Here is a 15,757-nt window from a genome sequence, read left to right as displayed (position 1 = left end):
ATAATGGGGGTAGGTGTACAGATACAATAAGATTGGCACAGGATTGAGCAGGGTTTAGGTCTGTTGGACACAGGTTTGCTATGAGTCACAGGTGACTTGATGGCACTAAAGAACAACAACAACTATGTGTGTGTGTGTGTGTGTGTGTGTGTGTGTGTGTGTGTCATTTACTTGTAAATATGCATTTTATAAACATAGGAGATTTCCCATCCTTTTCATGCAGAGCTGCTGGTGTATTCAACTCATATATGCCTTTGGAATTTCAGCGCAGTTTTTTTACCACTAAGCCAAAGAGAGCTTTCTCTCTTTCTCTGTGTGTGTGTGCATGTGTGTGTGTGTACATATATACAAACACAAACAATCATATACAGTCAATCAGATGGATTTACATGGTAACTACCACAACGAGCCGAAGCACAAGTATGTCATAGATTACAACAAGAACAAAATCTGTTGTTCAGAGAGTTGCTATGAGTCTGAATTGACTAGATGGCATCTAAGAACAACAAAATATACAATGACAGCCACTGTTCTGTGTCTTAGACTTAGGACATGGACACACAAAAACGGAAGCAAAATAAAGTAAAAGAGAGAAAAGGGAGCCATAAATGGACAAAAGTTTTAATTTGTCAACAGCTTCTTTCTCAGATCCATGATCAACATCCTTGGTACAAGGAGTCAGGAGATCAGATGTATTGCATTGAGAAAACCTGTAAACAGTGTCCTCTTCAAATTACTGAGGAGCAATGATGCAAGTTTAAAGACTAAAGTGTGCCTGATTCAGGCCATGGTCTTTTCAATCACTTACTATACATCTGAGAACTGGACAATGAATGAGGATGATAGAGCAAGAATCAATGCTTTTGAGCTGTGTGTTGGAAAAGAGTACTGAATATCCCATAGCTGTGAAAAGAATACACATATATGTCTTGGAGAAGGTGCAGCCAGACAGAGTACTGCTTGGAACCAAAGATTTATCACACAGACTTTGAGCATGTTGCTTGGAAGTGATAATTCTTGGAAAGGAACATAATGCTTGGAAAGTTGGATGGTTGGCAAAAGAGAAGAAGCCCCTTAATGAGATCATTTGACACAATGACTGCAGCAGTGGGCTCAAGTATGTCCAAAATGATGAGGACAGTGTGGGTTAGGACAGGATTCAGATCCATTGTTCACAGGGTTGCTATGAATTGTACTCAACTTTATGCCTAAGAAAGCCCAAAAGCGTCTAATTAAGGATTATAGAAAATTCTAGAAATAGACAGGAGTGATGGCTGCATAATATTATGAATGTAATTAATGACATTGAATTATACACCTAGCAATGTTGAGATGAATAATATTTGGTTATGTTTAAAATCTAATAGATTGCTTAGTTATTTTAAGAGAGAAACCCAAGCTAAAGCGTACTGTTTGGGCAGTTGTGATCTGAGCTCTTCTTAGGTAATGGCAGAGATGGGCACTGGAGGCCCGTGTTGGCCTGGCCTCTTGCTTTGCTGGCACTCCTCTCTGGCTGTCTGTTGGCCAAGCTGACAGTGCAAGTGAGGGGATTATCCAGGTTAACTACATGCCCTGTGCTTTTGTTTCTTTGTTTTTGTTTTCTTTGGGGACAGAACTCTGAAAGTTGACTGGGGCCCCAGAGAGTCATAGGAGTAGGGGGAGAAAGCAAAAAGCAAAGTAGGAGGGGAGAGAAATGTGCAGTGATAAGGATTTTTCTGTGGTAAGAGCCATGACAGAATATAAGAGTTTAATTCCACAGAGGCTGTTGGCAATGTGGGTCAAGAAAGAATGCACAGTGATGCCAGGTTAATACCTCCTCAGACATGTCACTGAACTACATCAAGAACTTCTATGAAGGATGTGTAAGTACACAGATTAAAAAAAATAATAAATTCTATTAGTCCTGTCTCTGTACTCTAGCATGACTTGTATGAACAATGTAAATATTACCTGTGGACTTAAAAATACTCAGAATTTAAAGCTATAAATAAAAGAATTCCATAGTTTCAGGTAGTGCTGATTTAAAGTGGTGTGGTCTCTCAGTTCTATGGATAAAACATAGAAAATAAACTTTTACAGGGGGAAGAGTAGATTAATCTTTGGATTGTACAATTTGAAGAGTGGGGTATGAGGGAGATGAAAAGAATTTGTTCATATTTGTATTAGAATTTTGTAAATAAACTAGTGGGAGGAAAAAGAAAATAAACTATAATTACAATATTAAAAAACAGCAAGGAATATTTTAAGATAATGTATTTATTAAATATTTAACTTTGGGTTTGCTGCCAAATCTTCCTATTGGATATCCCTAAATTTTGAGGACTGTTTTGGTGAAAGGATTAAAGTTACAGGGATATTAATGGGCTAAAAGATCTTCATATTTTTCCAAAATGATATCTTTTATTAGAAACATATCTCCATGTAACTGTTAGATTTCTTATTTCAAGAGTAAAAAGAAGGATGAGAAATTTCTTACAGACTGTATTTGAGGTTTTTATGGATTTTTCTTTTATTTCTTGAGACCACATACACATATATGGTTTTAAATGTCCTTCTGTAACACTCTTTTTTAATTTCTTTTTCTTCCTAAATGCTTAACAGGTAAAACCTCCAACAGTGATCGGCCAATTCCACATCCTTTTCTTTGGATCGGTCCGAATGTTTTTCCTTGGGGTGCTGGGCTTTGCAGTCTATGGGAATGAGGCTCTGCATTTCAGCTGTGATCCAGACAAGAGGGAGATAAATCTCTTCTGCTACAATCAGTTCAGGCCAATCACTCCACAAGTAAGGTTTCCTGTGTACACTTAAAACTTTACTGTGTAGAGATATAGGAAAAAATAGATATTCTTTATAATAGTTGAATAATATTATAATAGGATGAAGAACAGCCAAATAGATGTCATTTTAAAAGCTATTTTCATTTTCATCCAAATAGCTGGATAACCCAGGTAAAATTAACCTGAATTTGTCAGGAGTTTCTCGCAATGTCAGCATCCTATGATTAATTCATTGTTTAAATTACACTCTTATTTTAGGAAATGAAAATCAAACAGCTACTAAAGTAATTCATCATTTTTAATAATTAGCACATGACAGTAAGAAGTGCTATTTTCGCAAATACTGTCTGTTTAAAGTTTTTTAATCCTTAACAATCCAACCAAATAAATAAATCAGGATTAACTTTATTACATTTATTTTATTAATTTTGTGCTCATAAACATTTTAGCAAACTTAAGCATTTCAGGTTAACACTTTGGGAATGAATGAAGTCTTTTACTTTTTAAAATTATATTTTTTTTATTTTACTTTTTGATGACCTGTTTATTAATTGATTCAATCACATGTTTCTGACATGCTTTAGGTGTTCTGGGCTTTACAACTTGTCATCGTCCTGGTTCCAGGAGCCATTTTCCATCTCTATGCTGCATGTAAAAACATCAATCAAGAATGCATTCTTCAGAAGCCCATTTACACTGTCATTTATATCCTTTCTGTTTTATTAAGAATTAGTCTAGAAGTGATAGCATTTTGGCTTCAGATTCACCTATTTGGTTTCCAAGTAAAACCTCTTTATTTGTGTGATGCCAGATCTCTTAAGGGGAAAAATGATATCATAAAATGCCTGGTGCCAGAACACTTCGAAAAGACCATTTTTCTCATTGCTATGTATACATTTACTGTCATTACAATAATACTATGTGTTGCTGAAATTTTTGAGATCATTTTTAGGAGATTATGCTTTCTAATTTGGCAATGACCAGAGAGCTGATTACCCACTGTCATGCCAGTTATTTATTTCTATTTTTCACGTAGTGGTGGTCCCCTCTCCCCACATAGTTTTATCTTAATCAATGAGAACATCCGCTGGGAAAATAAACATGTAATGTTTTTAACCTTATCTCAGTGTGTTTAAAATTCTTATCTAATACTAGGTTATATGTAAAATATGAAATGGACATTTCATTCTATTTTGAATTTGTTCTTCATTTAATTAGAAAATATACATGGAACTAATGTTTGACTCACGTTTGAAAAGTACTTTCACAGAGTTTCCACTCTTACAAAATCTTACTCCATCAAAATATTTTGTGGCTAGAGGTTATTGTTTCTTTTTCCTTTTTATTTTTTTTACAGAGTCGAAAATTGAAGTTCAGGCAAGGTAATTTTTGGGACTAAAGTCTTACAACAGATTCAAACTCAAATCTCCTGCCTTTAAAATGATTTCTCTTTCAACTGCACCTTATAGTTTTAACTTTATGGATGCAATTATATTTTAACAAAAACTATAATTTAATCAGAACGATTGTGAATTAATTATTAAAAGAGTCATTCTACAGTTGGATCACTCATTTGAAGAAATGGAGCAATTATATTATTAATATTTTACCTAAATGTTTCCTCGGAAATTTTTATCAATAAATTATATGGAACTCTAGTTACCAGATAAATAAATAATATTATGGAAGATATCATGCATTGTTTTCTCATTTCCTCATTAAAATAAAGACTAGCCTGTGTACATTGGTATTTTATGATTATAGCTTCTGTGTTCAAGATTAGGGAGCATTGGTTGAAGGAGATAGATACACTGTCCACCAAAAGGCAGATGGTTCAATTCACCAGCTGCTCCATGGGAGAGAGATGGACAGTCTCTTCCTGTGAAATTGAGAGGCTCTGAAAATCTGCATAAGGGTCATCTATGAGTTAGTTTCTACTTGATGGCAAATAACAACACCACACTCCGGATTACTAAAAGGATTATCATCATATCAAATTAGGTTATTGCTATTGTGTGCTGTGGAAGCTGGAGTTGACTCCTCGCTGACCCTCCAGCAGGTTTTCAGAGGATCTAAATCACAAAGAGATTGCTTATCTATCTCCCAAAAGCAGCTGGTGGATTTGAATTCTTTATCTTTGGATTGGCAGATTTACTCTCTAGGTCTAGGTCACCAGAGTTCCCTCACATTTAAATTATTGTTGCTGCTGTGTGCCATTGGGTCCACTGTGACTCACAGCAACTCTATGAACAATATATATGAACTTTGCCTTATCTGGTGCCATCCTCACCATATCTGACACATTTGAGCCCACTGTTACAGTCACCAAGTCAATCTATTTTATGGGTCTTCTGTTACGTTGACCCTCCACCTTTCCAACCATGATGCCCTTCTCCAAACACTGGCCTCTTCAAACATGTCCACACTATGTAAAATATTTTCACTGTCTTTGTCTCCAAGTAAATCACTGGTTTAACTTTCTTCAGGATGGATTTGTTTGTTCTCTTGGCAGTCCATGGGACTCTTCTCCAACACTGCAACTCAAAGGCATAGATTCCTCTGTCATCTTTCAACACTATTCAACTTTCAGATGCATCTATATTGAATTAAGTATCTTCAATAGTACAAAAAAAATTTCAAAGATATTTTCTATAGATCTAATCCGTTAATTTTTACAAGGCTTCTAAACCAACATTCTTAATCTGACATCATTTTTATTCTTGATGTTTTAACTGAGTTATATTGCCTTATTAGCAAAGTAAGTATCTTGTTGTTGTTATGTGCTGTCTAGTCACCTGTGACTCATAGTGACCCTATGTATCTCTGAAGCCTGCCCTGTCCTGAGCCAGTCTCTTTGCCTCTGATACACCTACCTCCTTTACCCCAGTTACTGTATCAACACATCTCATCCAAGGTCTTTCTCTCCTGTGTTGTCCCTCCACCCTTTTGAGCATGATATCATTCTCCAAGAATTTGTCCCTCCTGGCCACATACCCAAAGTATATGAGACGGAGCTTCAAAATCCTAGCCTCCAGGGAAAAACTTGATTATACACCCTCTCCAAAACAGACCTATTTGTTGTCTTGGTGGTCCATGGTATGTTCAAGACTCTTCTCAAGCATGACAACTCAAAGGCATAAATTATTCTTCTATCCTCCTTAGTAATTATTCAGCTGTCTGATGCATAGTAAGTAATTGTGAAGACCATGGACTGGATCAGGCACATCTTAGTCTCTTGACTGACATTGTTGCTTCTCAGTACTCTGGAGAAGTCCTTGACAGCAAATTTACCTAATGCAATTTGCCTTTTGATTTCCTGACTGCTGGTGCCAAAAGTGTTGATTGAGGAGCCGAGCAAGTTGTAACTGTTAACAACCTCAATCTCTTCTCCATCCATGATAGTACTGCCAATTGTCTCAGTGGTGAGAATCTTTGTCTTCTTGATGTTAAGTAACAAACCATATTGAAGACTACAGTCCTTGACCTTCTGCAGAAAACATTTCAGGTCCTCCTCAGTTTCATCAAGCAGGGTTGCGTCATCCGCATAATGAAGATTATTAATGAGTTTTCCTGCAGTATACAGTCATGTAAGTATTAAAGTTTTCAATTGTTTTAAGCATTTTTCAACTTTTTTTATATGACTTTTAGGGTTTATTATTTTAAAAACCATTGATCATTCCTCTACCTCAAAGTGCAGGAAACAATCCAACTTGTAAATTGTTGATCACTTAATAGATAAAGAGATCAATAGATATTCATACACTAAAAAAACAAACAAACAAACAAAAAAAAAAAACAAAACACCACAAACCCAAACCACTAGTCTCCACTAGGGGATGTTGATGGATTAGTTAGTGGAAAGGAGTTATGATGTCAACCCAAAGGCAAGAAGTTCAAATCCACTAGCTGCTCCCTGAGGGGAAAAATGGGCAATCTCTTCTCTTGAGACTTACTGCCTCTGAACTCTTTGGTGGCTCAAGTGAGTCGGTTCCAACTGGGCAATAAGTAACAATAAACACAAAAACTAGTCAGTATAGAAGATCAATTCTCTTAAAAAAATGTTGTTAGAATTTAAGCTTAAGAAATCTCCTAACAACTATGAGATATCGTCTCACCCCAGTAAGAATAGCAAAACTTAACAGAACAGCAAACAACAAATGCTAGTGAGGTTGTGGAGAAACTGGATGGTGTAGCCACTATGGAAGGCATAAGTATGGTACTTTCTCAAAAAGTTGGAAATAGAAATACCGTTTGTTCCAGCACTTCCACTACTGGGAATTTACCCCAAAGAAACCATAAACTCCACTCAAGCAGATATATGCACATCCATGTTTATTGCAGCTTTGTTCACAATAGCAGAGTTGAAAACAACCTAAGTGCCCATCAACAAATGAATGGATAGAGAAGCTGTGGTATACTCACACAATGGAATACTACACTGCATTGAAAAACAAGGAACTCATGAAATATTATACAAAATGAATGAGCCTGGAGGACATTACACTGAGTGAAATATCTCAGTCATGAAAGGACAAGTACTGCATAGTGCCACTGTTGTAAGTAGGACACAGGAGTTGGGGGGGGACTGAGAAAGCTGGGATAAATTATGCATACTACATTGAAACAGATGAGAGAGAGAATTGTTTAAAAGGTATATATGATTAGGTATAATTGTCATGACATGAGTCCAGAACAAAGGCTGCTTAGTGGAGTCGACTTGGGGGTAGGGATTGTATAACAATGAAATTGTTTTTTATTTTATTTTCAAAGAGAAGAACAAACTGGATGGGAGGGGTGGGCAGGGAGAAATGTGGAACAATGAATGAATGGAAATTAAAAAGAATAATAAAACTCCTGACCAATTTCTTAATTGTTAATAGATAAATATTGCAGTTGTTATTATGTGCCTGTCAAATCTTCTGCAACTCATATCAGCTCTATCTATATACAATAACTCTGAACCTTGCCCCCTCCCAAGTCCCACTGTCTTTGACACATTTATCCCCATTGTTCCAGTTACTGTATCAATTCATGTCATCTGGTCTTTCTCGTGCTGTCCTTCTCCAGATACTGGTCTCTCTTCTGGCCACATGCCCAGAGTATGTGAGACGGAGCTTCAAAATACTTGCCTCCAAGGAACAACCTGGTTTCAATCTCTCCAAGATAACGTGTTTGTTCTCTTGGCGTTCCGTGGTACATTCAATACTCTTCTCCAGCACCACAACTCAAAGGCATCAATTCTTCTGTCATTTGTGGTGACTGTCCAGCTCTCAGATGAATAGCAAGTAGTTATGATAACAATGGCCCAAATCAGGTACACCTCAATCTCCAAACTGACATCGTTGCTCTTCAGCACTTTGGAGAAGTCCCTGACAGATATTTAATTGCTAAATATCTATTAACATTAGACATGTCTTCCTCGTTGCATTCAATTTTAAACAAAAGATCCAAAAAGTATATGTGGACACTATAATTATCATCTGGGAACTGAAACAGATAATCAATCCTTCAATGATGTCAAAAGTAAGTAGCACATTCACCAGTTACCCTGTTATCAGATATCACTTCTTTCTTGCCTTTCAATTTTATCCTCCTTTTTGCCACAAAGCTCCTGAGTTGGTATGAAGGAACATAAATAAAATACACTCTTCTTTCTCTTACCAGCAGAGAGCGCCAGTGCCACAGGCACCACGACTGCCAAAATTCACCGCTTGCTTTGGGCTCCCGCAGCCACGAGCGCAGTAAGTAAGAATGTCCCTAACGACAACCCGTAGTTGATTTTCCATAGTAGCCCAGCAGGGTGGGCGGGGCCTGGTGCGCTGCGCCACCGCGCAGACGGAAGCGGAAGTGCCGGTGGGGCGAGAATAGGAAGTGGTGGTTTCTGGAGTAGAAATGGCCGCGCTTGCTCCGCTGCCCCCGCTGCCCCCCCAATTTAAGAGCATACAGCATCATCTGAGGACAGCGCAGGAGCATGACAAGAGGGACCCTGTGGTGGCCTATTACTGTGAGTCCTTCCGAGCTGTCGCGCCCCTCCTTAGCCAGTTAGACTCTAGGCCCTTATGCCTTCCTGGGTTCCGGGGGGTGGGGCAAGCCCCGCCCCCCGAGTTACCACTGATCTTTGACCTTTGCCCCGCCCTGGAAACCCTCTCGGACCCCACCCTCCTCTGGACACCACGCCCTCTCGGTGCCCCCTTCCATGTATCCTGAAGCCAAAACTCTAAAACACTGTTGGCCACAGCATCTTTTGTTAATTTGTCCCGAGGTGGACCCAAGAATTCCAGAAGAAGCTGCTCAGAGTTTACTTTCTGCGAATATAAAATGAAAGCCTCCCTTTTCCTCAGAGAAATCCTGAGAATAAGAGTAACTGCTGTGGCTGGAGGGAAGGAGAATGTGTCAGAGATGTTAACAGATGAACAGAAGGGCAGAAACGTCCAAAGTGCATTTATGGCATTTTCAGATGGCAATAATCTATTACATTCTTACTGCCGTTGAAAGAAAACCTATATTTCTCAGGCTGAAATCACATGGGATCTTTTGCCAGTGTTTTACCGCCACGTAGAAGAGCTGATTGATGGTGGATTCGAACCACCAGAGAGGTGTAGCTTTGGAATTAGCAAGCACTCCATTTTCCTACTGCTATGCTGCCAAGGTCTCTGCTATAGTGGAATTTGACTATTCTTTGCCAATTCTGTAACTACGCTCATTTGTCATTAAAAATTTTAGCCGTGACTTCATTGAGTGATACGATACGTGATGTTGAAACGTTTGATAGCAATAATCCCATTTTGGTGGCTTGAGATGTATAGAATGTACTGTACGGTTGATGGAAAACAGCTCCTAAATTTGTTTAGACGTTTTGCTTTTATGATGAAAGAAGTAGTCCCAGTAGTTTTATGTAAACTTTGATTTGTGCTTCCAACCCAAAGGCAGGCAGTTGAAATCAGCTGGCTGTTCAGTGGGAGAAAGATGGGCTTTCTTCTCCTGTGCGATTTGCAGCCTATGAAATCCCAGTGGAGGATTAGCTGCAGGGCTGTTCAACTGCATAGCAGTGAGTTTGAGAGTTAGCTTTTTTTCTCTAATTTTACTGCAAGTAAAACAAGAGAAACCATAAATAGTTCAGTAGAATATGCCCTTTGACATGGTCACCAAAAGGTCAAAGGAGACCTCTTTTCAGTGAAGATGTGAAAGATAGGAAAGGCAGGACTTGCTGTTCGCCATAGAAGGAATGGCAAGTGCAAAGTTCTGAGCGATGCACTTTTCTGGGCTTACTCAAAGACAAGGAGGCTGTTAGGGCTAAATGACATATGGCTAGAAAGAACAAGAAAGCACCGTAATTAGGAAACACAATACAGGAGGACCCCTTGTTCGATTCCTATTTTCTGACTAATTCCTCTTCATGGACATTATTTCTGTAGATTTCTCTGGCTGTTCCAGGACCTAGCTATATCATATAAAGAGAGTGTACACACAAGGAGGCGACCATATCTGCCCTCCACAAACTCCCCAAGGGTTTTTTTTTCCTGCCAAACACTCTTCTAGGTGGTCTAGCACTGGTCCGTGCATTGTTGTGCAAAGGTAACTCGTGGTTGCTGTGATGCTGAACACTGTGACACTGATGTGCCAAATGTGGTAATGGTTACCCATGGTGGACAGTGTTTGCTGGAGCTTCCCGACTAACACAAGCCTGGAAGCAGGAGTGGCTTCCACTTCCGAAATGGCTTGCCTCCGGAAACTATGTGTGAACAGTGCGCAGGCCTTTCATTCATGCCTTTCGTTCATAGGGTCTCTATGAGTCATCTACGACTTGACGGCACCTAACAACAATAACAACAACGGTTAAAAACCAATATTTAAGAGATCAGAAATTCCCCTGCTCCCTGCACCTATATCTACCAGTTCTGACAGCTCTCCTTCTCAAGGCTCTCTGCTCTGCTGTTGGATCCACTAATCTGTTGCAGTGATCACACAGAACTCTGGTCATACTCAACAATAGAAATTCTCTGAATGTTCATTAAAACTAATAAAATTTAATAATAATTAAAAAAAATTCTCAAGTCTTATTTCTAGACATCCATTGTAATGACTAGTTAGTAGTGCTGTTCGTAAAAGCTATCACATCTTACATCTATTTGACCATAGGAGAAAGACCATTTAGGAATAGATTGTAACATACTGTTCCTGGCAGAATTTGGAGAAAAGAAATGTCATCTCTAGGACCTGTGGCCAGGTCAGTTAGCATCAAGGTTTGAGGAAAAGGCAGCTCTTAAAAAATCCAACTTGGACTCCAAATTCATGTTATGACCTTGAAGTGGAGTTATGGCTCAGCTTTCTGACTTCTCTGTTTGCATACTCCAAGTGCCTCTCATTTCAGGGTCTCATACAGCCAACACCATAGTTCAGTGAGATATGAACACATAAAAACAAATAATGTGTGCATAGAGTTTACAGAAAACTACCACATCTAATACTATTACATTTAATTTTTTACTAATTTAATGAATGAAATGGTCTTTTTTTGGAGTGAAATTTTCCTCTGAATCTTAATGAAGTTGAGCATCTTTTCATATGTTAATTAGCTTTGTGATTCCCTTTTGAAATGCATATTTATTTCCTTTGTTTAGTTTAATTTTGCACTATTTGTCTTTTTTCAGTCTAGTTACTAATCCTTTGATAGAGTACTTTGAATGCCTTCTGTAATTTCATTGACTTTGGATTCTGAGTCTTTTGATGTCAAATTGTCTAAGTTTTAAAATATAGTACTTTATCATTTGCATCTTTTGTGATTTACATTTGTAATTTTCCAGGCTTTGGTTTCTTTTTGTGAATCTTAATTAATCTGTAGATAAGTGTCTTTCATTAATTTTTAAAAATTGTCTATTACATCTTTTCAGTTATTCTGTTTTATTTGTATTTTTTCCTAAAATTTTGTTTATACTCACATTGCACTTTTCCTCTGTGATGCCATGACGTCTCTTTGTTTCTGTGTGCTACAGTTGGTGTAATGTTTTTTAGGAGTCTCTCCAGTGTTCGTATCTGTTGTTCATAGGATTGCTCTGAGTATAGTCAGCTAGATGGTACCCAGCAACAGCATTTTCATCCTCATGTGTACTCTCCGTCCAACCAATCTATGGAGTTTCTGCTTTTAGTTTTTATTGCTAGATGTTTTCTGTTTTCATTTTATTCATGCCCCTTCTGGTTGCTTTCCTTTCCTCCCTTCGTAGCTTCAGTTGCCCCTTAGCTGCCTACCTACTTTAAAGAAGCAAGGCATATTTTCACCCATCATGAACATTTTCATGGTGCTTTGCCTGGAGGGAAATGTGGAAACCTTCAGAGTAACCAGAAGAAAGGGACAATTCTAATTACTGATGTTGGTGAACCCTCACAAAATTAAGATGTAGATAGAGCTTTGTGTAGTCGCTTGTCTTAGAAGAAAACCAAAGCAAGTAATAAGCCTTTGCTTGAAAATCCCAGGCTTGGGGAAATTCTCGAGGAACATAGCTTGGAGAAGGAGGGTGTGACTTTAAGAGAGAATATGTGGAGTTTGTCTTATTTTCAGAGGTATTTGATCAAAAAGTAGAGTTCCGGGAAGATGTAACTGTTCTTGATGATTAGCAGCCTTTGTGTGCTCAGTTTGGATTTCATCCAGAGGAATACAGAGAAACAGTGTAAAATGAAGTCATGTGCTTATAGGAGAAATGAAAGAGTGGCCTGGAAAATTCTGTCTTTCAGACTTTTTTTAGCATTTTTATTACATATGCTTGTTAAAGGTAATACCAAGTGGTAAAACTGAGCAATGTTCTGAATTCCCAAAATAATGAGAGTTTTCATTAAGTGATTTTGACTTCTTCATTCTTTGATCATTATTTAAAAATGTCCTTTCTGGATTGAGATAAAAAGGAACAGAAGAAGAATGGTAAAAGTGTGTTATGTTTATTTCATCAAAGCATTAAATTCATATGTAAGTCTGGCTTATTTCTGTTTTAGAATTGTTGTTGAGTACTTTCAAGTTGGAACCAACTCATGCTGACCCTCCAGTGGCTTTTCAGAGGCAGTAAATTGCATGGGAGGAGATTGCCAGTCTTTCAGTCTTTCTTCCATTGAGCAGCTGGTGGATTCAAATAGTGTACCTTTGCCTTAGCAGTGCAGTTTCTTACCTCTAAGCCACAGGCACTTCCTATGTTAGAATATAGAATTTAAATAGGTTGTATGACAAAATAGGTTCGCAAGTCCATTTTACCTGGAAAACTTAAGTCATATTTCTCTGAAAAAAATAAGTAGGATTTGGATATTTGGTTTGGAATAAATAACTCCTTTTCTAGTTTGTAATATGGCACACATTTTCCTAAAAGGATATGAGCCAGATCTTCAGCTCTGAGATGTTTTCTTTTGTTTTTAGAGGTATATTTAAACCTTGATAACATTTAAGCTTTTGTCTTTTGCAAAGGAGTGTTACAGTTAGTACATTAGTATTTCAGTTCCCCAGTCTTTAGTTTCTTACGATAAGCAAACCTTTCCCCACCTTCTCCAAAAATCCCTTTGAATCAGTTCTGATGCACAGTGACCCTACAAGATAGAATTACCTTATACAGTTTCCAAGATTGGAAATCTTTACAGAAGCCATCTGCCTTACTCTTTCTCTTGAGGAGATCTTCTGAGTCCAAACCCTTCTAATTAGCAGCTGAATGTGTATGCTCTGTGCCTTCTGGGCTCCTTAGTCATAAATGTAAAAACCAGACCCTACCCACTGCCTGTATTAAATCGATTCCAATGCCTGGCCACCTTCCATTGAAAACCCAAGATTGGGAATCCTAGCCAGACTGCTTTACCTGTCTCGCTCAGAATGGCTGGTGGATTTTTACTGGCATCCTTTTGGTTATCAACCCTGTACTTAATCTATTACTCCAATGAAAAACGAAACCAAACCCACAGCCTGGGAGGCTTCACATTGCCACAGTTGCTGCCTTTTCTGTTCAGTACAGCCAACGTGCTACAAACTGCACTACCTGGGCTCCTTAATGATAAACAAGAAAGCTGTAATTGAAAAAAAATGTTGAGATGTAGTCTGTATCGGATTACCGTAGTTTTTGATCTTTTTCAGTAAGTGGTTGAGATCCTTTTTACCTTACACATACAGGGTTATGTCATATACATAACAAAGGTTGTTGATGAGTCTTTTTTCCAAACCTGACACTATATTTTTTTGTCATATAGTCCAGCTTTTCAAATTACTTATTCAGCATATATACTGAATAGGTATGGAGAAAGGATAAAAACCTGTCATACTAATTTCATGATTTTAAACTGCAGTACTGCTGCTTGGTCAATGTATAAGTTTCACATGAGCACGATTAAATATCTTTTTGGTAATTTCCGATTTCAAAAGCTAAGATACTTCTGACATCAGTGATGTCAGCCCTAGTTCCAATACCTTTTCTGAATTTACCTTGAATTACTGCCAGTTCTCTGTCAATGTATGCTTCCAGATATCGAATAATCTTCACCAAGATTTTATTTGTATTGTGTCAGCGATATTCAAACATATCTGCATTCTGTTGGATCATCTTTTTCTTTTTTCTTTTTTTTAATAAAGTAAATAAATGTCTTTTTCATTTAATTGTCAGCCAGGTACCTGTTTTCCAGTTTCTTCCCATGAACCACTGAGCATGTAAAAGGCTGTTTTCTGAACTACTTCCAATGTTCTGTCAGGTTCTCGAGCATTACTTTTTTGCTTTTGCCATCAGTAAAATTGGGATTTCTTCCTTCTGTACCATTGGTTCTTAATACTGTTGGTTCTATGCAACATCCCAAAATAATTCACTATTGACCCATTATTTGGTATAGTAACTTTCTGTATTCCTCCCATTTTCTTTTATTATTTCTTACATAATTCCATATTTTTCCCATAGAATTCTTCAGAGTTTCAACACAAGACTCATTGAATTTGTTCTTCATTTCTTTCAAGTTTGAGAAATGTTCTGGCCTTTTTGTTTAACTCCAGGTCTTTGCACATTTCATTATAATATTCATTATTTGTATATTTTTTATTTTGGTTTTTTGCTAACCCAAAATGCATTACTGTGTTAATGACAGGTTAATAATAAAAATAACCAGAAAGTTTGGTCACTAGTATATCCATTTGCTTTCTATTGCCATTAGTTTTATAAACACACAGACAAATATATTACTTTTTTCTCATGAAATTATTTACTTTATTGATTTAATAAATGAATTTTTTTTTCTTACTACTTTCTTTTTTTCTTTAAGTAACTATAGGTTCAGGGACAAGGTATATAGAATAAAGTAACTTCCTTTTATTGACATTCATACAGGTTAAAGCATCCTTATTAAGGTTTACTTTTTATGGCAATACTATTTGATTGTTCATAGTGTATAATCTTATTTGAAGCAGCACAGAGTTCAATAAACTTGCTTGATGAAGTCCTGCTTTCATTTAAAATTTCAATCAACTATTATGTTTACAAACTCTGTTTTTCTCTAACTTGCCAAGGGCTGGTTGGTCTTTTTTTTTTTAAGGCTTTGTTTTAACCTCAGTGAAATATTTTTATTGTTAAAAGCACTATTGGCATCTTCCAGGGCAATTCTTTGTTCATTCCTGTCCTATGTCTGGACATTATATATTAACAAGAATACAAGAAAAAATTAGAAAGCAAGCTTCTAACCAGGACCTCTCCCAGACGCTAAAGAGCAGCGCTGTCACTTTAAACGTTCATCCAAGCCATTATATTTTCAGTTGTTTCCTAAATATCTGAAAATTGGACATTGAATAAGATTGACAAAGAAGAATCGATGCCTTTGCATTGGGGTACAGCAGAAGAATACTGACTGTCCCACGGATGGCCTAAGGAACAAACAAGTCTTATCTTGGAGGAAGTGCAACCAAGGTGTTCCTTAGAAGCATGGATGGTGAAAAAAGCATGGATTGTCTCACATATTTTGGGTACATTGTCAGGAAGGGCCAG

The 15,757-nt window shown here is 37.5% G+C and overlaps 2 protein-coding genes across 2 annotated transcripts in view; both read left to right on the top strand.

Annotated features, from left to right (window-relative positions):
- Positions 1-1,823: 1,823 nt before the first annotated feature.
- LOC102862849 (gap junction epsilon-1 protein-like) lies at positions 1,824-3,757 on the top strand. The gene is made up of 3 exons (XM_006891684.1): positions 1,824-1,862; positions 2,602-2,784; positions 3,362-3,757. Exons 1-3 carry the CDS (start codon positions 1,824-1,826, stop codon positions 3,755-3,757), a joined length of 618 nt encoding a protein of 205 aa, XP_006891746.1.
- A 4,912-nt stretch (positions 3,758-8,669) lies between these two features.
- VTA1 (vesicle (multivesicular body) trafficking 1) overlaps positions 8,670-15,757 on the top strand; it is a 76,733-nt gene continuing 69,645 nt past the window's right edge. The window contains exon 1 of the mRNA XM_006891669.1: positions 8,670-8,781. Within this exon, the coding sequence (XP_006891731.1) occupies positions 8,670-8,781 (112 nt within the window). The remainder of the gene's footprint in view (positions 8,782-15,757) is intronic.

The sequence above is a fragment of the Elephantulus edwardii genome, unplaced genomic scaffold (genome assembly GCF_000299155.1).
Source record: "Elephantulus edwardii isolate Elephantulus edwardi_28Jun2011 unplaced genomic scaffold, EleEdw1.0 scaffold00102, whole genome shotgun sequence".
Lineage (NCBI taxonomy): Eukaryota > Metazoa > Chordata > Mammalia > Macroscelidea > Macroscelididae > Elephantulus > Elephantulus edwardii.
Note: the sequence above shows the minus strand (reverse complement) of the source record. Positions and strands in the feature narration are given on the sequence as shown.